Source organism: Chinchilla lanigera, unplaced genomic scaffold, assembly GCF_000276665.1.
Source record: "Chinchilla lanigera isolate Chin_1 unplaced genomic scaffold, ChiLan1.0 scaffold00005, whole genome shotgun sequence".
NCBI lineage: Eukaryota > Metazoa > Chordata > Mammalia > Rodentia > Chinchillidae > Chinchilla > Chinchilla lanigera.
Genome location: NW_004955406.1, coordinates 24,725,986 through 24,746,964, shown reverse-complemented (window position 1 = coordinate 24,746,964; position 20,979 = coordinate 24,725,986). Strand labels below are relative to the sequence as shown.

Sequence of the window (20,979 nt, the reverse complement as noted above, 5' to 3'; positions counted from 1 at the left end):
ATGTAAATATCCTTGAAGGAAGGAAAAAAGGTAAAAAGGAAAATAAGAAAAACAGAAACAAAAAGTGGCACATTTGCTAGTGAGAAAAAGAAAGAAAAAACAACTTGAGCTCTTCTTTTCCCCATCTCTTTCAAAAAAATAATTGCTAAAGTCAGAGTGTATGAATTTTAGTCAAAGGAGAACTCTGGTTACATGATAAACTACTGTATACCAAAAAGAATTTGGGAACAATTAAATATATTCTAGAATCAGTTTTATTTTTTTGGTCAATTTTTGTTTTCTTTTCAGTATAAGTTCAGAAGCGGGCCTAGAAATCGATAGCCAGCAGGAAGAAGAGCCTGTTCAGGCATCTGATGAGTCAGATCTCCCCTCCACCAGCCAGGATCCTCCTTCTAGCTCTTCTGTAGGTAAGTTCTTGCTACGGTATGACTTACATACATCAAATTTGTTTGAAAAGACACTTTTATTAATACAAGCCAGGGCCAGGGATATAGCTCAGTGGCACAGTGCATGCCTGGCAAGCACAAGGTTCTGAGTTTCATTCCCAGTATGAAACAAAAAAAACAATAAATTAGTAATCTTTCCTGTTTTCTGAATGTTAAAATTCATTACTTAAAGGGGAAATTTTATCATTAAAGGAAACTTGATTTATCTTTGCATAAACATTATTGTAGCTCTATTTTGGCATTGAAACTCAGAAACACACAGACACAGTAGATCCATTCCGAAAGAGTAGTTCACTTGTACTTCATCTAGATTAATAGTTGTTAACACATTCTGTAAAGCTCTTGATTGTCCAAGAGGCTCGGCGCCACTTATTAGGGGGTAGCTGTACTGGGAAGCAAGGAAGCTAACGAACGGTGTTCCCGGCTTCCGGCCTCTGTTGATTTGAACCAGAGCATTTTCATTTTTGTTTGGCTGCTATTTATTACATTTCTACATGAGATTGATAAAGAAACTTGGTGAGAGCCTGCTGCTTCAAAAATATCTTTGAAGTTTACTAAAATTTCAGAGTTCGGTTTTTCAAATTCTCAAAGTTAACTTTGAAAAAGAATATTATTTATTGCCTATAATAAAAGTTTCTTCTGTGGAATTGTTTAAGACAGTAGCAATTAGCGTTTATTTAGTACTCAGTATTTCAGGTAGTATCCTAACCCCTTTACATATATGAGGTATAATTAAAACATAAGGTAAATGTTGAAATTTTTAAGAATTTTTTATAGTAAAAGTATATTGTCATTAATTCTCCTTAAAATACTTTCTCTTACTGTGAATATCTTATCCCATCATTCTTACCACTTTCTGAAGCAGCTCTGGAGGTCTTCTTTTCATGAATGTCTTTAGTTGTGCTGTTACACCTCTTTTATATCTTGCATCAATTCAACATGTTTACCTTTCATGGTCAGTTTGACTTTGAGAAAGAGCCGGAAGTTATGTGGTGCCAGATCCAGTAAATAAGGCAGATGAGGACTCACTGGAATATTTTTCTTTGACAGAAATTGCCCTAAACAGTTGATCAGTGAAGTGTGACCAAAATTGAATATTTAAATTTAAAAATCTATTACAGTAAAAGATGCATTGCCATTATTCTCCCTCAGAATACAATCACTTGAACACACTTTTCCTATCACTGGGCAATGTCTTCTGGTATAATTGGCTTTTTTCTTAATGTAAACCTTTGTCATAGCTTTTAATTGCCCCTTGTATTAATTATTTTGACTCTCACGACAATCCAGTGGGCACGGTGATATACACATATAATCCAAGCACTTTTGGAGGCTGAGGCAGGAGGATGAAAAGTTCAAGCTCAGCTTGAACAATTTAATGACTTAATGAGACCGTGTCCCAAAATACGAGAGGGCTGAGTATGTAACTCAGTGTGAAGACTGGGTTCAGTCCTCAGTACTCTAAAAGGAAGGATGAGAGGGATGGAGGGAGGGAGGAAAGCTGAGGCACAGAAAGAAGGAATAACTTCTCAGGGTCACATAACTATTAGTAGTGGGAAAGCCAAGAAGGAAATTCAGGAAGTTTGGCTGCAGAGATTCTACATTATGTAATATATTAGTTTATTTGTGTCAAAATTTTTAAGCAGGGAATGACCTTTATCACTGAGGAAGAACAGTACACCAGTCCGACTATTCTCATTTTTAATTGTTTATAGCCGAAAAAAATCTGAAACTGCCATGGAAGCTTCAGATTTTGTGACAAGCCCACTTGGTTATTACATTTTATAGTCATAGAATTTAGCTATCCCAGGATCTCTTCGTATGTATCATAGCTGCTTTTCTGTGATACATGAGCCTGTGGGCCAGAATGTCTTGGTTTAGATCTCTTATCACCTTTTAATACTTGGTAACTTTCAGTCTCTGCACATTTTATCATGAAGTATAGATATATGTAATGTGATGCTCAGAGTTAGAAATCACATGTATAAATTATTCAACTTAGTGTTTCATACACAGGTTTTAAAAATTGTAGCAGTAAAAATTGTAGCTTCATAATTTTTTTTTTTCTTTTTTGGTACCGGGAATTGAACTCAGGACCTTACGCTTACCAAGCAGGCACTTATGCAGCTGAGCTATATCCCAGGCCCATAATTAAACTACTGCTACTTAAGTTCTGCCTCACCAGTTATATTCTGATGTACTGTAAGAATTATCTTTCACCAAGGGGGAATTGACACTTATCTTACTAGAGCTTTCATGAGAAAACAGTGATTGTTATTCCTGGTGAAGAAAGTAAGATGCCCTTAAATCTGATAATGCAAAACACTATGTCTCCCCATCTGGATAGTTGTTTATTTGGTCATTAAATGTTTGAATTTCTACCATTACTGGGCAGTCTCACAGAAAGTGTTACCAAGAAAGTGACGTTTTAAGTAAAGACTTGAAGGAGAAAGGGATCAAGGCTGTAGAGTTGTTTGGAAGAAGTGTTCTAGGTCAAAGGAAGTGACTAATGCGAAGTCCATAAGGCAGCACTGAGTGTCTCCTGTTTTCAGAATCAGCAAGGGGGTCAGTATAGCACGGCTGGAGGAGAATGAGGGCAAACACTAGCAGGAAATTATGATAAGAGCTGGGGGGGCTAGATCAAGTATATTTTTGTGATTGCCTGGGTTTTACAGATACAGAAAACTACTGCAGGGTTCTGCACAGAATAACAATGTGATCTGGTTGTCAGTTTGGCTGTGATATATAGAAGAGCCTAAAAATGAATAATGGGCAAAAACAAGGAGAACATGTGGAGGCTATTGCAGAAATTCAGGGTAAAGGTGATACTGGTATGCAGAGGATGATAGACATAGTGAAGAGTACTCAGAATTAGGTTACGAATTTCAATTTGTGGTGGTAGGATTTGCTAATTGGATTTGAAGTATCTGAAAATGAAGTGTCAGCTAGGTGAATAAATTTTAAAAGTCAAACTTTTTTTCCAGATAGGTTTTTGTTTTACTTTTTAACCCTTTCTTGTTAAATATTCTTTATTGTTAAAAAGCAAATTTGAATATTGAAAGCAAATGAACACGTCTTTGCCCATGCCTTTATGTAGTAATTAATTCTGCTATTGTAACTGCTTCCTTGTTCTTGTTTTTTTTTTAATGTGCTTTTCTTGTATCTTAATGTTTCCCTTAGATACTAGCAGTAGTCAACCAAAGCCTTTTAGACGCGTAAGACTTCAGACAGCACTGAGACAAGGTGTCCGTAGTCGTCAGTTTAACAGACAGAGAGGTAAATTCCTGACATGATGGTACACTAGACTATGGGATAATAAGTAGAACAAGTTCTTTAATCATAAAGCTTCCAATTTATTTTTTCAAATGTACCAAGTACTACTTAAATAGTATATAGTGAACATTTGATATTTACTAACCAGGAAGCTTCTTACGGAAATCTGTATACCATACATATATAATGAATACAGGCTTATACTTTGATTTCTTTCTTAAATCCAAATATTTGAAAAATCTGAAATGTTAATAGTGCTATATGTTCATTGTAATTTATTTTTAACAGTAAATTTTATATGACAGAATGAAGCTTTGTGACTTTGTTATACTAGTTTAAAATGTAAAATTTTAACATTTCCAGGTTTTCTGATGTCATTATTAGATTATATTCATATCATAAAAATATTAGTCCAATTATTGTAATGATTTCCATTGAGCACATAGAATAAGTAACAGCTTTATATCTATTATGTTCAGATATTTCATGTTATAAATCATTCTTCCTTTTGGTCTCTTACAGGTGTAAGCCATGCGGTGGGAGGAAGAGGAGGGATAAATAGAGGAAATATTAATTAAATGATCTGTAAACTATGATAGCTGTGAATAAGATTGTCAGATCTGTTTTAGTGTAATGATCATCAAGTTGAAAAACATTTTTGTATTTAAATTGGTATGTTCATCTCAACATTCTTTATTAATAAAAGTATTTCAGTGTCAAACTTTATTGTCTCTTCTTTATTTTACTTAGTTGACTCTTCTTTGTTCATCAGTCTAAGGACAGTTGTACCAGACTTTGGAGAGAGTCTGTCCAGAACGAGTAGTAATTGCTCTCGCTGTTCTACTAGGCACATCGATGTTATAGTATCGATCTGAATGGAAGAGAAGTCATTGTTTTATTTAAAAGGAAACAAAACATTTGAACTCAGAAACAATTTGAGTTGATTAATATATTCAAAGATAATTTAGCATTTTTATAGCAGAAATGTTTTTATTAATTTTGAACTTTCTGTCAAAAAAGATTGTCTTGATGGACTCCACTTTCAACATCTTTGTGTAAAATTAGACTCAACTCTCTTGTTTGAAAAGTTTAGAATAACCAAACAATAAAAAAAATTGTACAGTAACCAAGTTATTCTGAAAATAATTCACTTAGGATTTTTAAAAATACATTCTGGTGTCATTCATACTGTATTAGAGGCAGAATAAATTAGATCCCTGGGCTTTTCATAGAGAAGTATCCTGGAGAGTGAAATTTACGGTCTTTCTGACCCTGTGGGCTATGCAAAGACACACATGGCTTCTGTTCAGTGACTCAAGTGATAGAGGGAAAATACTGTTTTCAAGAACAGTTTTACCCAAGTATTTATTTGTTGTATCATAATATGAAAGGTAGAATTGACTTGCAGTCCTCTCCAGTTTAATTGAATTTTAAGTGAAAAACTATCCCTTCACAGCTGTTAAAATAAGTATTATAGTTGAACTCATTACCTTTAGTTACCATTGTGCTTGGCATTTTTGCTTTAATTATATTCATACTTTCACACATGAGATCAACTCAGGAAGCTATTACGATTCTATCTAGTAACTTACCTTTGGAAAAGGCATAGTAATCATAGCCATCAGGCCTTCTAATGTTGGGCAGTGTTATAGCTGAGGTAACCACATCTGGAAATCCTCTCCACATTGTACTCAGTTTAACTTCATTATGGAGGAAACCTGTAGATGACATTTTTAATAAAAGCTATCAAATTAAAAGGCAATTCACAATCTTGGAAAGAGCTAGACAAACCTGGATTTTAATCTCAGTTTCTTTCACTAAATACCTCCATTACTTAGGTGAGTTAATCTCTGTGTCTCAGTTTTTGCCCTGTGAGGTAGCACTGTGCCTACCTTTCTGGACTATTTTGAGGGTTTGGGATTTGTTTTACATTGCTTTGGGGAAGAGGAACTTGGTAAATAATGTTATTAGCACCCTTAAAGAACTGCTTTTCCTACCCACAAAGAAAAAGATTTGATCTTTAGTTATTCACTAAGGCAAATTGATTTGCATCAATAAATTTAAACTACTTGGCTATTTGGTCAGTATTTATGCTTAATAAGCCTTTATGAGAATATATCACATCTACTTTGTAGGAATTTTTAATGCAATTAAGATATTACCTTTGTCTTGATAAGCGACTCTGGCAGGAGAATAGTGAATTCTGATGGTGTGTGTTTGAGCAGGTCCTACAGCCCGTTCAAAACGACGTCTCCTAACCTGTGCCGCTTCTCCGTACACTGAGTAATTTATAGCAGGCCTTCTTCCAGTGCACTTTGTGACGGGCTCCTGTTTATATGTATACTGCTGAATATTGCCACCTGATACATATTAGAAAATCACACAGAATGTGAAAATTTGCGTTTATCCACTCAGCAAATATGAAAAAACCTGAAGGAAATTATTAGAATGTTTTGAAAAATAAGTTCAGATACAATTGATGGCTATACATGAGAGTATTATCAAAATAACCATTAGACCTTGGAATACATGTTGAATGAATAAATCCAACAAATTGCATAGTTATATATTTAACTGAAAATAAGTGATGACTACATCAAGGCTTTAACATGGATGAAGTGATAAGCATGTCAGAAGATTTAAACACTTAACTGCCCTCACTTTTTGTTGAAGTACTTGATTCTAGTCATAAAAGGTACCTTTTGACAGTAGATTCAGTAATAAATGAAAATATTGAATAAAGATCATTATAATTTTTTGTAACTTTGTCGGTTATATAATACATACCTCTCTTGAAAAAATACACAGATTCAGGTCTGTTCTTGTGTTTAGCTATTGAAAGGGCTGCTACTACTTTTCCCGATAGCCCTCCAAATCCTTTAACAATTAATTTAGGATACCCTGGATCCTTTATATCATTGGTGAAGCGCCAGTACTGTGAATCCTGACAATTGAAAAGAGAAAATGATGTTGACAGCTTTGGTGAAAAAAAAAAATCAGAAATCATTTGTACACTTAAGTATAGGGAGAAAGTGTTAGCTTAGTTAAATGTCCGAGTAAGCGGGCCATTCATGATACCAAAATAAGAGTCAGTTTGCTGATAAAATGTTCATGAAGATATGGAGACACTACTAAATTGGGAGTTGGGTGATTTTTGTTGTAGTTTATGGTTACTATTTTCTGATTTCACTCTTAAAAGTATTTTTGTTACCTTAAAGAAGAAAGTTTTTCCTTCACAGTTGCATCTAGTAAAAACAGTGTCAATAGGGGACGGAATACCCCAAACTTCAGTGATTCTTCGAGCTGGAGATGGTGGGCTGAATGGATTTAGCATCCAGAAATAATGACCTAAAATAAAGATTTATGTCAGCCTACAAGCCAAATACTGAAACTCAGTCCCAAAGAAACCAGAATGAAAATCTTGTAATGGTTATTATAAAGAATGGATTGAATATGTTAAGAAGATGGAAATAACAGATGCAGAAGAGACTGAATATTTCTGAACAGATATGTCTCAAGTATGAAGTTTAGCATAACCAAATAGTTTTCTAGCTCCTCTAGTAAAAGCCTTTTCACTATGTAATGTAACAGGAAAATCAATTCTCTCTGGATTTCAATGTCTTTATCTTTTAGAATTAAAGAATTATAATTTAATAACTACTAAGATATAGTTAGCCTCTACTGTGTATGATTTCTGCTCAGATTAAATGTAAAGACTGTATTAGCAGAATCTGCAGAGAATTTATGTGAAATATCTGCCATTGTCATTTTCTGAGGCTAGCACCTTGAATACACAATTGAGTAGTTCAAGATCTTTGTCTTATTATAATGTGTCTCATTTTGTTTGCCCAATATTTTGGTAATAAGTTTTAGGTTCTCAGAGTGTGAGATAGATTTGTTCATCAAGTTCCCCTCCAGAAAGTTCAACCCACACTAGCTATCTCCCATGAGTTTGGTTCTCATAAACACCAGAACAAAATAATAGGAAGAAACGAAAGTATATATGTCGCTCACCTCGAAATGCAACTAATGTCCCATTGTACAAAGTGGTCAGTCCGTCTACTGGCTTACCATTGCATAAATTGGTCTCATCTAAAACAAATAAAAAATGGAGAACACAATAAGAAAATGTGCTTTTCACCTCCTCTCATAGGATTGTTTCCTGTTTATCTTGTTAAGCTCTGGAAGGGCACAATTTGAAGCATTTACATTTTAGAGATGAAAAAGAGTTGATATATTTCAAAATTCCATCTTACCTAAAGGTGATACTATTCAAAAATATTAAATAAAAAAATCTGAATGGGCCAAGTTGTTTTGCTCTCAATGTAAGTTACCCACTTTTTGTACATTTAAAATGCTGTTTTTAGTCTTTGCTTTTTTGATTGGTTTGGAAAAAGAAATAAGAATAAAACTTTGCCTTATACTTTCTTTTAAGGGTAGATTCCCAACTAAATTTTTTTTTTTTTTGATATTCTATAGACCATCTCTGCTTCTTACAGATAGCTAAACTAAATGCTTAACCGTGCGTTACTGCTCGGTTGTCTGAAAGTTAAATATGCTTACTATACTTACTCCTCTGCTTGCTTAGAGGACAGCTGTAAAACTTCACATATTAGCAAAGTTGGGTTCTAGATAATGTATCTCAGTAGAGTGATACTAAGTCAGAGCATTCTGGTTACAATAGGGAGAAATTAACATCAGTTTTAAAATGAAAGTACCTGATATTACCTGAAAGCATGGAATTGACGCCCGTTCCTGGATAGGCTGGTCTCACTAAGTGATCAGTTCCTGCAATAATGATAGGTGTTAACACTGGGGTCCTGAGGATCACGTGAGGTTTTTCTCCTTCAGTACCAAATGCATCTTCGTTCTTTGGATTTTCTTCAACTATTTCTGGATTTGGAGTTTGATTAGGACTAGTGGTGGTTTGGATCATGAATTTTGCCAAAGAGGTAGGGTTTAATTCAGACTTTGGTGTCGTCTTTGGGGGAGTTGGTGTTGTCTTTGGTTTTTTCACTCTGGGTATGCTTGGCTTTTTAGTAGAAGGTTTTTTGGGTGTTTTGGCTGGGTTTTTCGTAGAAGGCTTTTTGGGTGCTTTGGTTGGCTTCTGGGGTTTTGGAGTTGTTGCTTTGGGATTAGTAGGTACATCTTTTGGTCCAATGGTTGTTTCCTCAGGCTTGTTCATACTCTCTTCAGTTGTAGTTACTTTGGGTGCAAAAGTTGTTGCTTTCAAAGTAGTAATTTTGGATGATGTAGTATCTTGAGCTGTAGATGTTACTTGCATGGTGGTAGTTGCTATTTTGGATTCAGTCTTTTCTTCTGCTGTAGCTGCTGTCTCTTTTGTTGTGATCTGAAGTGCATCCATTCCAGGTGTAGGATGTATTTCTTTTTCTGTTGTTTTATCTTTAGCTGTTGTGGTCATTTCAGGTTTGGTCACTGCAGTAGTCTTGGTGGGTGGTAAGGCAGGCTCCTTGGGACTTTCGTTAAGAGCTTTTGGTGTTGGTTCTAAAGAAAACTCAGGAGTTACTTCAACAGATGTCTTCGGGGTGGTGGGAGGCTTCACGGTAGTGGTTGGAGCTGATGTCTTATGAGTAGTTGGGGCAGGCTCCTCAGGGGTAGTGGGGACTGGCTCTTTAAATGTAGTGGGTGATGGCTTTTGGGGAGTACTGGGTGCAGATTCCTTGGGAGTGGTGGGAGCTGGTTCCTTGGTGGTTGTGGGTGTAGGCTTTTTGGTGGCAGTAGGTACAGGCTCCTTAGGGGTGGTAGGAACTGTTGCCTTGGGAGTGGTAGATACAGCCTCCTTTGGGGGTGTAGGAGCTGGTTCCTTCATGGTGATGGTTACAAGCTCCTTGGGAATAGTGGGAGATGGTTCCTTGGGAGTGGTAGGAGTGTGTTCCTTGGGGGCAGTGGGGACAGCCTCCTTGGGGGTGGTGGGAGCTGGTTCCTTGGTGGTCATGGGTACAGGCTCCTTAGGAGTGGTGGGAGCTGGCTCCTTGTTGGTCAAGGGTACAGGCTCCTTAGGAGTGGTGGGAGCTGGTTCCTTGGTGGTCGAGGGTACAGGCTCCTTAGGAGTGGTGGGAGCTGGTTCCTTGGTGGTGGAGGTGGTGGTGGGAGCTGGTTCCTTGGTGGTCGTGATTACAGGCTTCTTAGGAGCGGTGGGAACTGGTTCCTTGGTGGTGGTGATGGTAGTGGGTAAAGGCTTCTCTGGGGGGGTAGGAGCAGGTTGCTTGGGGGTGGTAGAAGCTGGTTCTTTGGTGGTAGTGATGGGTACAGGCTCTTCAGGGTTGGTGGGAGCTGGTTCCTTGGTAGTGATGGGTATAGGCCCCTTAGGGGTGGTGGGAACTGTTTCTGGGGGGGTGGTAGGTGTAGGCTTCTTCGGGGTGGTGGGAGTTGGTTCCTTGGTAGTAATGGGTACAGGCTTCTTAGGGGTAGTGGGAGCTGGTTCTTGGGGGTTGGTAGGTATAGGCTTCTTAGGCGTGGAAGGAGCTGGTTCCTTGGTGGTAGTGGGTACCGGCTTCGTGGTAGTGGGTGCAGCTTCCTTGGAGGTGGTAGGAGTTGATGCCTTGAGTGTTGTGGGGCTAGGTTTATTGGGAGTGGTCACAACAGAAGCTTTGGTTGTAGTTTCAGCTTTGGGTGTAGGTTTAGCAGGAACTTCAGGTGTGGGTACAGAATCTTTGGCAGATGTTTTCTCTGAGCTCCGTGTTTCTTTGGCTGAAGTCGTCTTTTCTTTTGCACTAGCGGAAGTCTCTTTATTTGTTTCAGTAGACTCTTTAGTTTCAACAGTTCTCTCTTCCTTGTCTGATGGAGGTGTTTTCTTGGATGTATCAGGAGTAGATGGGAGACTGGGTTTAGGAGTTGTTGATTTTACCGTTGTACTCTTGGGAGATGTGGTTACTTTATTGCGTTGGGTGGTAGCAATGTCAGGAGCTGGGGTGAGCTTAGAGTCACCACTGTCCTGTCCGCTTCCATTTTCATCGACAGCTGGTGGCTCTGGGGCAGGTTCCTTTTTAGGAGTTCTTTTCTTATTATCTTTTACTAGGAAAAAAATAACACATCATTATTTTTAATAGCTTTGTAGTGACATAAAGATCTCATCTTTATCACTGATAAAGTCATCTTTATCACTAGTTGTGTATATCTAGGCAGATTGCTAGCCTTTAATGTGTCCATTGATTTTATTATAAAACTAAATACTCAAGCATCTTTCAGGACTGAGTGAGATAACATATTAAATGCACAGGTAAAACCCTAAACAGTTAATACTGTACTGCACTTGGTAGCCAGTGGCAACTTTGAACTCTCCAAATGATCAATAACACTAATTCATCTTTTTATAGGAATGTTCTTCATGTCTCACTTTCTCCATCCTCCTTCCCCTCACCACTCAGGGCTGCCCCTTCTTCCTGGAAACCTGGTGCCAACATTTTAGTTTCACCACACCAGCTACCTTACAGCTGTTAGGTGCTGTCTGTCCTCTGCCCAGCTAAACATGACAGTCTAGGACTGGCAGAACATTAGGATGCCAGGGCATCAAAAAGACCATTAAAATAGATTTCCCATGATGGCTTGCCCCTGCTTGAGCTTCAAAGCCCAAAGGGCACTTCACAGATAAATACCATTTATTAAACGAATATATTGCTATTGTATATAATCTTGAATGACAAAAGATTCAGTATCTGGCTATTCAGCTGGAGAATCTGCTTCAGAGGACATCAAACATCTAGGAAAGAGAATTCTTCAAAAATCCACTCATAATTTATTAGGGAAATAATAAAGGTTTATAAAATATGTGCAATAATTCCAGGGAGGCTTATAAGAATTTAATGGATTAATATTTGTAAAACATTTAAAGTACCGTATAAGTGTTAAACAAAATAAAGCTGGGGAAGGAAAAATGAAAACCCAGTGAAGATAGTGGAAGAGGAAGAAAGCAAAATGATCAGGTAGTCAGGAGCCACAGTAGAACATAAACAATAGTCACTCTTGTCAACCTGTTCCTATCCTTTTTTCAACAGTGGCTTCTTAGCATCTTGACACTTATTTCCTATGGAAAGTATTCATTTGGTCCTTTCTAAATGAATTCTATAAAGTTATGTACCACCCTCAAATAATGTGATACTCTCAAATCATTCTACCAAAATGCATTATTTTTAAAAATTATTAATGTGGCATTGATAATAGTCTTTGATCTTTATCAATGCTCAAACCTTTGGGTTTCTTCTGTAATTCTTTATTAGCAGCTGAATTTTTGGAAGACTTGATTTTCCGAATAGTTGAGGAAGAAGAAGAAGAGGAGGAGGAAGACTCCTGGTTTTCAGAAACAGAATGTTCTATAAATCAAATAAAAAGTTTGATCACACCAACTGTGATTAAAAATGCCACTCCCAATACATTAAGAATTGATGACAACTGATCTACAGATATCTTGTGTTCTGTCTTTATTTTATTGGTAATATGATCAAATGCCTTTTGAATTTTTCAGTTAAAGGCAAGGCACCTGAGCTTCTCACACACACTAGCAATAAAACACTTGGCTTTCCCACATCTGCCAAAATATCTCACAGAATCCAACTGCTCTGCAAAGAAAATTGTAAGTTATTTTGATTTTGTCTTTTACATGCCTAGACCCATGCTGAATGTGGTAAATAAAGACTACAAACACCTGAGATATTCTTTGGCTTAAACTTTGACCTAAGGTAAGTCAAAAATGTAATGAGCCTTTCATGATTTATAAGGTTACCCGCTGAGAATACTCATATAGGTAGTTCAGCTACAGGGAATTTCATCTAAGAAATCTGTAGTTGCATCTGCCATCTTCCTACCTTCTGTTATTTCCTCTGATTCTATAACTTTCTTAGTCTTCTTCTTTTTTGGTGATTTGGGTGAACGCTTGGTGGTTGATTTGATGGTTTGAGATGCTCTTGCAGGCGGAGGTGCAGTCTTTGAAGGTGGTGATGTGGGATTATGCACTGAGGCCAAGCAAGACAGTTCGGTTAACATCTGGTTTATATTTATCAGCACTGCTAACTGTGGAAAGCACAGATGCATCCAGTTTGAAGAGTCGATGCTAGGGAAAGCCAGTGCAGGAAGGCTCTAGCCCAACACAACCCCAAACCAATTAATTCTAAGGATCCACTGCTATAAAACACTGATTTTCAAATTGTAGTATGTAAGTTACAGCAGGGAGCAAAGTCTGAGGAAACAGAAGGTTTAAATTCCTGTCCCATGCCTGAATGTTTTTTACCATTTTAACTTTAGGCCAATAGACTAACCTCTTTTGAATTTCATTTCCTTGTCTGCAAATTGAGATGTTTATTCAAGATGATTTCTGAAGGTGTTTGCCTACTTAAAACATACTTGAGTCTATGAGCTTCATCTGTTCAGCCACATTTGCATGATTATAAAAAATAATACTTCATTTGGATGGCGGGATATTCATGCTTTTGAACAGAAAAGTATAATAATTATATATTTCTGACCCTTTCTCAAAGAATATCAGCTAGGGATCATTATGCATGTCTGTAATCCCACCTACTTAGGTAACTAAAGCCTAAGGAGGGTTGCAAGTTCCAGCTTAGCCTGAACAACTTAGTGAAACCTTGTCTCAAAATAAAATTTCAAAAGGGGCTGGGGATGCAACTTAGTGATGTAGAACTTTCATCAAATGTGTATCACCCTAGATTCAATCCTTAGCACCTGGCCAGGCATGGTGGCACAGCCCTGTCATCCCAGCATTGGGGACTGAAGCAGGAGGATTGCTGTGAGTTCAAGGCTAGCTGGGGCTGCATAAATGAGACTTTGTCTTTTAAAAAAAAAAACAAAACACCCAAAATAATTCTCAGTACACCCAAAATAAATAAATACATACATACATACATTTATAGCATTTTAAAAAGGGCTGGCTATGTAATTCAATGGTAGAGTGTTTGCAAAGCATGTGCATGCCTCTCAGTCCAAGCTCCACTACAGCCAGAAAACAAAAATATATATTTTCTCTAATTTAATATGTATTGAAATCAAATGATACCAATTTACCTTTCATTATGAAAGGTGTGCATGAATATTATTCTGCAAATTTCACATTTGCATGTATGCTTTCCCTCAGAGTGTTCCCCTTCCCAATAAACAACTGTTAGTAGTGTGATGTGTCTATTCTTAACCATCCGATTCCTTTTCATCTCTAGACATGAAGACATGGAACACTATTTTTTAATCACTAAACCAGAAGAAAGGGAGAAGCCATTTGAAAGACAAGAAGACAGAGCAGTGGGGACTCCGGGTAGAGAAGAGTTGTGATACATCCTACTGCTCCCACCAACAGCTCTGCAGAACTCCACTGCCGTGGTCTTCATGACCACACCACTGTACCTCAGCCTCTTTCTGCTCCCAACCAACAAAAATGCAAGTACACTACTGTGTCCCAAGTTAAGTAATATTTCTGACATGTACTTGTTAGTGATTTTGGGTACAACAGGAGGCACTTGGGCAGTTGGGAGACCTTCAATTCTTGAAATGTTAAGATTTTTAGATACACAGATATGCTATAAACAGTATGTGTAGCAATCCTGAAATAACTCCATGGATTGAGAGTCAAGAGTTTTTTGTCTTTTTAAATAAAGTCCTAAGGCTGTGGGTAATTCCTTTATTTTCAGTGGGGACTCTAACTGTCTCCATGAATTCTGTAAATGGAGTTACAGAATTGCCTTTGACGCAATTCACCCGTTGTTACACCAAATTTTACCTAAATCTCAGGCATGGCAGCACTTCATAGCATAAAGTACTGTCCTTCTTAAAATGTCCTCTCAGTACTTCCTCACGTTCTAACCAGCTTGCCTCCTCACCCATCCTTGGCCCAGAATTAATTCCTAGGTTTTCTTTGTCTCACAGCCAAAACAATGACCAAGGTAATGAGAAAATATGTATCTCCCATGATGGGGCCTTCTGAAAGCTGCAGGAATGCTGAACTCTGGAGTTTTGATTGTGAGGGTGTTGTCTGCATTATTTTTGGAATCCTTTCTAATGAAAACACTGAACAGTGAAGAAATATCCCTCAGCTCTGCTGATAGTTTTCTACTCTCTCCACTGTTTTAAAGAAGCAGAAGGTATAGCTTTGTTTAAATAAAATATAAGATTATGTAAATATTGCTTATCTTTACTTTTACCTCCATAAATATTCTTTTCTTAAAAAACAAAGTAGAGTTTAGGAACAAATACTTAGGTAAAGGAATCGATTGTTTAAATATTTTTAAAAAATATTTTGGGGGAAATTCTGGAATATTTAAATTAGAGTATTTCTTTATGACTTGACCAGAGCAGATTTTAAATGAGACCATCCTTTTTATCAACTCTATCATAACAGACCTGTATCTGGATAGTGCAGTAAGAATGAAAAGGAACATTTAGTTCACACTTAAATTCTTGACACATTTACATGCAAATTTAGAGACATAGGCTAATTTATAAATTAACTTTTTTGGAGAAGCTGTGTCAATTCTCTGCTTAAATACATACTGAAATATTCAGATCCAAAAATACATAGCACTAAGGACAGTTGACTTCATAAAGTCAGAACCACTAGGGTGAAACAAGAAATCATTGTGTGATGTGTAATTGCTTTTGGTTTAATCTTCAATTGAACCATCTCTGAAGAAGAGAGTATACACATTCAGCCCTTTCCCTCTGACTTGTGCTTCCGGGGCCTGGTTGAGACAAGAGATGCAGCTGCCAGAAGCTTCTTTTCTTCTTCATTTCATCTTTATGAAACAAAATTATTACAGAATAGCTTGTACATTAGTACATTCAATATTGAGATGGACCACATGGTAGACAGTATCAGTCAAGCCAAGTTAGGCACGCAGATCTCGCTGTCCTGAGAAGCACAGACTGCTACCATGGTGCTTACCTGCCGCACAGAATTTGTCATAATCCGGACAGCACTTGCCATACTTCTCGCACTGGGCATCACAGTCACACTCCCTCCCTCGGGCGAAGGACTCGAAGCAGCGGCCTTTACAGGAAAGCTCTACCCAGAGCAAAACAAACATTATGGATTATTGACTAAATACTCCTATATTTAGCAGCCGCTTCCCACCTGAGAGCTGACTAGAATACCAAAGCTGCATTCTCAAGTCTTCTATTTGGAACGTGGAGTGCATCATCCAGTAAAAATGGATGATATCCCAAATGGAGACAGCCCAAGTCAGAAATGCTGACACAGAAATATTCTGTGCCTTTCAAGGTGCCATAAGACATCCCAGTGCTTCCTGAGTCACTTATGTGTACGGATGAAAAACTGGAAGATGTTTAAATAGTGAAATACTTTTCATATGAAATCCTTCTGTTCTTTGCTTCTCATACCATTGATTTGTATTTAATGTTTTTATTTAGAACTGCCTACATATAAATGATTCACTTTCAGGCTCAAAAGACATTTATAATACAAAGACTTTTTTTACTATGGCAAAGGGGGAAAGAGGTAGAGTTGAAAGATTTCAGGCTGAAATCTGAAATCAGGCAGTGGCATATGCCTATAATTTCAGTATTCAGGGAGGTAGGAGGATCACAAGTTTGAGTCTAATCTAGATAATTTAGTAATTCACCAAGACCCTGTCTCAAAAAATTTAAAAACTCTGGGGATATAGCTCAGTGCAAATTCTCTGAGTTCAAGCCTCAGTACAAAAATAATAATAATAATAATAATAAGATTGTAGCCTAATCCCATTGGCGTGGATGATATTAAAAGGCCTGTTCATTTTAAGTACTGGCCAAAGGTACAAGGCTTCCCAAGACCCACTTAAAATAATTACTTTGGCCAAAGTGTGCAATAATGTAGCAGTTTTCAGCTACACATGAAAATTCTAAACCAAAGCTAACTTTTACAGAATTTTAATTATAATTTTCATAAATTGAACATGAAATATTTCTGTGTCAGTAGCAGAGTAGCCAAAATATCATCACTGAAATCTCAGTCCTCATTTAAAATTCAGCTCTGTTGAGTTTTAACTGAAACTCATTATTGAATACTAGTGCTTTATCCTTAAAATTGTCCTTTTCAAGTAATTTAGAAACATGTAAATATCTCAAAGGTCAAATAATACACAGGATTATTCTTATTGCCCATAAACCTTTTTGAGGAAATATTGAAAAGCCCCATCACTAAGCAATTATATATCTGGCTGCTGGTAAAGAATTGCATATTAATAGCTCCTGAGTCACAGTGTTAAGTCTTTATTTAAAACAAGAAGTTTCACTTGGAACTAGTCAATAATTTTGTGCAAGTGGCAGATTTCCAGTCTCTGCACCCCCAACCCCCTTTGATACTATACTTAGGAACAGCGTTCTGCAACATTTATGCAAGTGAAGGAAAAGGCATTGGAGCAAAAGAAGTGAAACAGGGAAAGCAGCACAGCAATGAGCACCAGGGAAAGAAAGCTCTTGCGGAACAGTCCTTCTTGACAGAGGAGGCACCGCTCTCGGGACTTACCTGTGGTGCAGACTTTCTTGAAGTCAGGGCAGCACTCCATGTAGTGTTGACAATTAAAGTCACAGTTGCAGGTGGCATCTCTAGAATACCCTTCCCCACATCTCCCTGCACAGCTTGATAGATCTAAAATTATACAATACTAGGGTAAACATGGCCAAACCACTTTTAGGAAGGGAGAGACCTAATAAGGAGGATAAAACTCATTGACTGGTGAGGAACTATTTTACTGATTGGAAAAAGCTGAGAATGGTGGTGGGTGATAGGCCCAGCTGATATACGGCTGATCTTTTACGTGACCTTGAGCATGACACTTTATCAGATTGAGAAGATAAATACACTGTTGAAAATCAAGCAGAGTATTGGCTTAATCCAAAGAGTAATGTTCTGGGGGAGAAGCTGCAGCTATAGCTAATAGTGAGGCAGGCTGATGTTTTGGTGATTATGAGCAGCCATTCACTGAGCATTGCTGTGCCTGTACTGAGTCATACACTGTGTCTGAACATTGTGAAAATGTTTCCCAGAGGCTATTAGTAGCCCTCTGAGAGATTAAAAAGAGCTGAAATGCTGAAATTTTAATAACTTGCTCAATGATACAGAGTTAGTTAATAGTTCCAAAGTATATGTATTATAGGTTGAATAATACCTACTAATTACTTGTACTGATCTATTTTACTCTTTCTTACAAGTTCCCTTATGTGGACAGCAAGTTGTATGATCATCCTAAATAAACAGCCTATCTAGAATTTGAACTCTGATCCATCTGATTCCAAAGCCCAAACTTTTGTAACCAATTATGTATGATGAGTTTAAAACAAGTTAGTTATGTCAGCATAGGTTTTCCTAGATTTTGTTCTCTTTCATTGGTAGGGATAATAGAGAACACTTGGACTAGTATCTAAGCATGAGTATAAATGTTAGAGTTTTTCTAGACAAACAAACAATATTTAAGGCATAATTGTCCTTCAACAATTTCTAAATCATACATGACACCTTAAAATCCTCCCTGAAAAACCCACAGGTATGAAACAATGGAATTCATGTCTGGAATAGAAATTGATAGGTGCAATGTCCTAAGTCCATGGAAGAATGATGAAACACACTGAAAAAAATCTCAAAGGGAGAGAATCCAGGAAAGTTAAAGTCTTAATACGCAAATAAACAGTAGAGTAGGATCACTTTCAGAACTTTTTGAATAAACGTATGTGCACAGTACATACAAAGTGCATATATAATGTATGTACATAAATACATATATCATATATAATGAAAAAGAATGAGAAGCAGTTTAGAAGGCAAGAGAAGCAGACAAAACAGCATCACAAGAATGTTCTTTTACATTTGGTAGATTTCTGAAATTAGAAATCAACTATCTTTATGGGAACAATTAATTTTCATAGATTAGGTGTTTGTTCTATTTTCATTGCTACTGAATTTAATAAATAATTTAAATTTTACTTGTTTAAAAGAAAATAAAACACAGTGAACAATTAATTATGTTAGAGTAGAAAAGGTGGTTTATGAAATTTACTGGTGCTGAAAGTCTTGCAAAATGAGAGAGACCTGAAGCATCTGGAGATACTAGAGATATCATCATTCCTGACTAAATATTCATATTTGCTTGTTTTTCCATCTTTTCTTAGCAAAGCACTTCTTCAACTATGTCTATGCAGGCAATTATCTCTCAGATTTCACGAGAATTTTAGTTATTTTAGCAGAAATGTCTACTTTAGAAATGAAACTTCATAATAACCATGAGACTTGATTTTTCTTCTCTCACATTTTGCATATAGAAGGGAAAAAAACAAAACTCTAAAGCTGGCCATTATCAGTACTAAACCATCTAAATGTAATGCTAGAGACACTGGCTAGGGTGATCACACTGAGTATATGGTAGCATTCTGTAAAAATGAGCTGTTCATTCAGGACTGACTCTGGGACTATGAATAGCTCAATATTATAACACAAAATAACATTCATATCAGTATAAACCCACATTTGGATGAATAATCCTTGTAAGAAAGAAATAACACATAATTAATAAAATGAAATATGAAATCAGCATCTATATGATGATGCCAAAATGAATTTTCTATCAATAATTTATTTGGTAAAAAGGTTAATTTTATTTATCAACATATAGCCAAAATTATGTGCTGCTTAAATATTGTTCTTTTCAGTTATTTTTATGATATTATATAGTTGAGTCACACAAGTGTCTGTGTTTTTTAAACTTTTGGGAGAATCATAGGCATGATAAGTGCCAAAATTACAGTATTTTATACAAAACCTCCGGGCTAGGAGTATAGCTGAGTGATAGAGTACTTGCCTAAGGTATAAGGTCCTGGGTTTGATCCCTGAGCTACAAAATAAACAAAACAAACAAACGAACAAACAAGACTTTTTGAAAGATTGTGCAATACAGGAGAAAAACATGGTAATTGTAAAACACTTATGAATATACCACATAAGTTTTATGTAATTTTAAGGTTGTACTAATTATCAAATCAAATAAATATAAATTTATAGAAATCTATTTTTGTCATCATGAAAATTAACCAAATGTTTAGCAGTAGTTGTAGAATGAAAGAATTTCTGATGGTTAAAGTACCTTTAGATGAAACTTGCTGAACCAAGAAAACAGAAAGCAGCAGCAGTGAGAAAACGGGAAGTATTTTCCATTCCATGGTTGTTTTCAGGTCCTGCACCCTCACTGCAGATAAAATAAAAGCATCAGAAAGCAATTTTTTAACCTCACCACTAAATAATGTATGTTATACACAATGTTTTAGTACTTGTCAAGATGCAATTTAATAATAAAACCACTCCATTCCTAAGATTTTCAAAGTTAATCAGCTTAACTTCTATAGAAAATATTTGATCACTGTATTTAATCTTATGCAGAACAAGTTATCAAACCACTTCAATCATATTACTGACCATTTTAATACTTATAAATCACCAGAATAGAAAACAGACTTATTTTAAAACTCTATTCAAAATATAGCATGTACTTACAGTGCAAGGTAAAAATCTGTCTTTGGAAAGAAAGTTACCAGCTCAGTAAAATTTAATAAGTATTGTGGAGTTGGTGTTCCAACTTCTTTACCTTTCAGTATAAATTTATAGGTTTCAAACAGGTGAGCTGCATCATAAATACGATCCTTTTCAAAAGTCTCCAACTAGTATCCTTAAAAACCTTTTTCAAACACCTTCAATGAAAACACATTTAATTCCACAAAGCAAGTTAGTTTTGACACTTACCCGTAAAAGAACAGATGAATTTCTCCAATGTCCTGGAGGTCTTATATATCAGGGCAAATATATTAAGATGAACCAATGAGTCCAAAGGTTAGACAAAATCAACAGTGACAACCTATGAAATCAAACTTTCCTCATTTATTGGAAGAAGGCCCAGACGACTAGACTTAGGCAACATCTGGAAAAAACTTCCATTAAGAAAAATGACTACTACAAAATAAATTTAGATTTATTGGTGAAAAAACATTTGTAATTTCTAAGTGAGATGAACAAATTGTTCTGAAATGGCAAATCATTCTGGCAGGCTGTAACTAATGTATCAGAGTGGCAACTTAAAAATAGTCAAATGGTGGTATTTCTCTCCCTCTCTCTCTCTCTCTCTCTCCTCTTCTATATATATAGATTTTCTTTTTCTCCAGTTAAATCTAGAAAATGTGGTTTTGAAATGAATTTAGTATTAGGTTATGTCATTAAATTTCTGAACTACCAATAAATTAAAAACACTGTGTTTCTTTTCTT

General features: G+C 36.4%; 2 protein-coding genes across 7 annotated transcripts in view; one reads left to right on the top strand and one right to left on the bottom strand.

Annotated features, from left to right (window-relative positions):
• Tpr (translocated promoter region, nuclear basket protein) overlaps positions 1-4,440 on the top strand; it is a 63,465-nt gene extending 59,025 nt beyond the window's left edge. For both annotated transcript variants that reach the window (XM_005375083.2, XM_005375082.2), the window contains exons 49-51: positions 289-407; positions 3,627-3,722; positions 4,242-4,440. In XM_005375083.2, coding sequence (XP_005375140.1) covers positions 289-407; positions 3,627-3,722; positions 4,242-4,297 — 271 coding nt within the window. In that variant the 3' untranslated portion in view covers positions 4,298-4,440. The remainder of the gene's footprint in view (positions 1-288; positions 408-3,626; positions 3,723-4,241) is intronic.
• On the bottom strand, positions 4,375-20,482 carry Prg4 (proteoglycan 4). Of its 5 annotated transcripts, XM_005375084.1 has the most exons (13): positions 20,464-20,482; positions 19,811-19,912; positions 17,203-17,325; positions 15,622-15,741; positions 12,542-12,688; positions 11,927-12,049; positions 8,448-10,754; positions 7,734-7,811; positions 6,931-7,067; positions 6,507-6,663; positions 5,882-6,079; positions 5,312-5,437; positions 4,375-4,590 (listed from the first exon to the last, which is right to left on the bottom strand). In XM_005375084.1, the coding sequence occupies exons 2-13, from the start codon at positions 19,884-19,886 to the stop codon at positions 4,493-4,495; spliced, it is 3,690 nt and encodes a 1,229-aa protein (XP_005375141.1). In that variant the 5' UTR covers positions 19,887-19,912; positions 20,464-20,482; the 3' UTR covers positions 4,375-4,492. The 5 variants fall into 5 exon arrangements, with proteins under 5 accessions (XP_005375141.1, XP_005375142.1, XP_005375143.1 ...); XM_005375085.2 differs by lacking the exon at positions 11,927-12,049; XM_005375086.2 differs by lacking the exon at positions 17,203-17,325.
• Positions 20,483-20,979: the final 497 nt, after the last annotated feature.

What these genes read in the sequence shown, in the direction of transcription:
- Prg4 (XM_005375084.1), bottom strand. Translation starts at nt 19,886, where the DNA reads ATGGAATGGAAAATACTTCCCGTTTTCTCACTGCTGCTGCTTTCTGTT. An exon ending in TGACAAATTCTGTGCGGCAG is followed by an intron (nt 12,689 to 15,621) that starts GTAAGCACCATG and finishes GCTTGGCCTCAG; the next exon opens with TGCATAATCCCACATCACCA. An exon ending in GAAAAACTTTCTTCTTTAAG is followed by an intron (nt 6,664 to 6,930) that starts GTAACAAAAATA and finishes TTCAATTGTCAG; the next exon opens with GATTCACAGTACTGGCGCTT.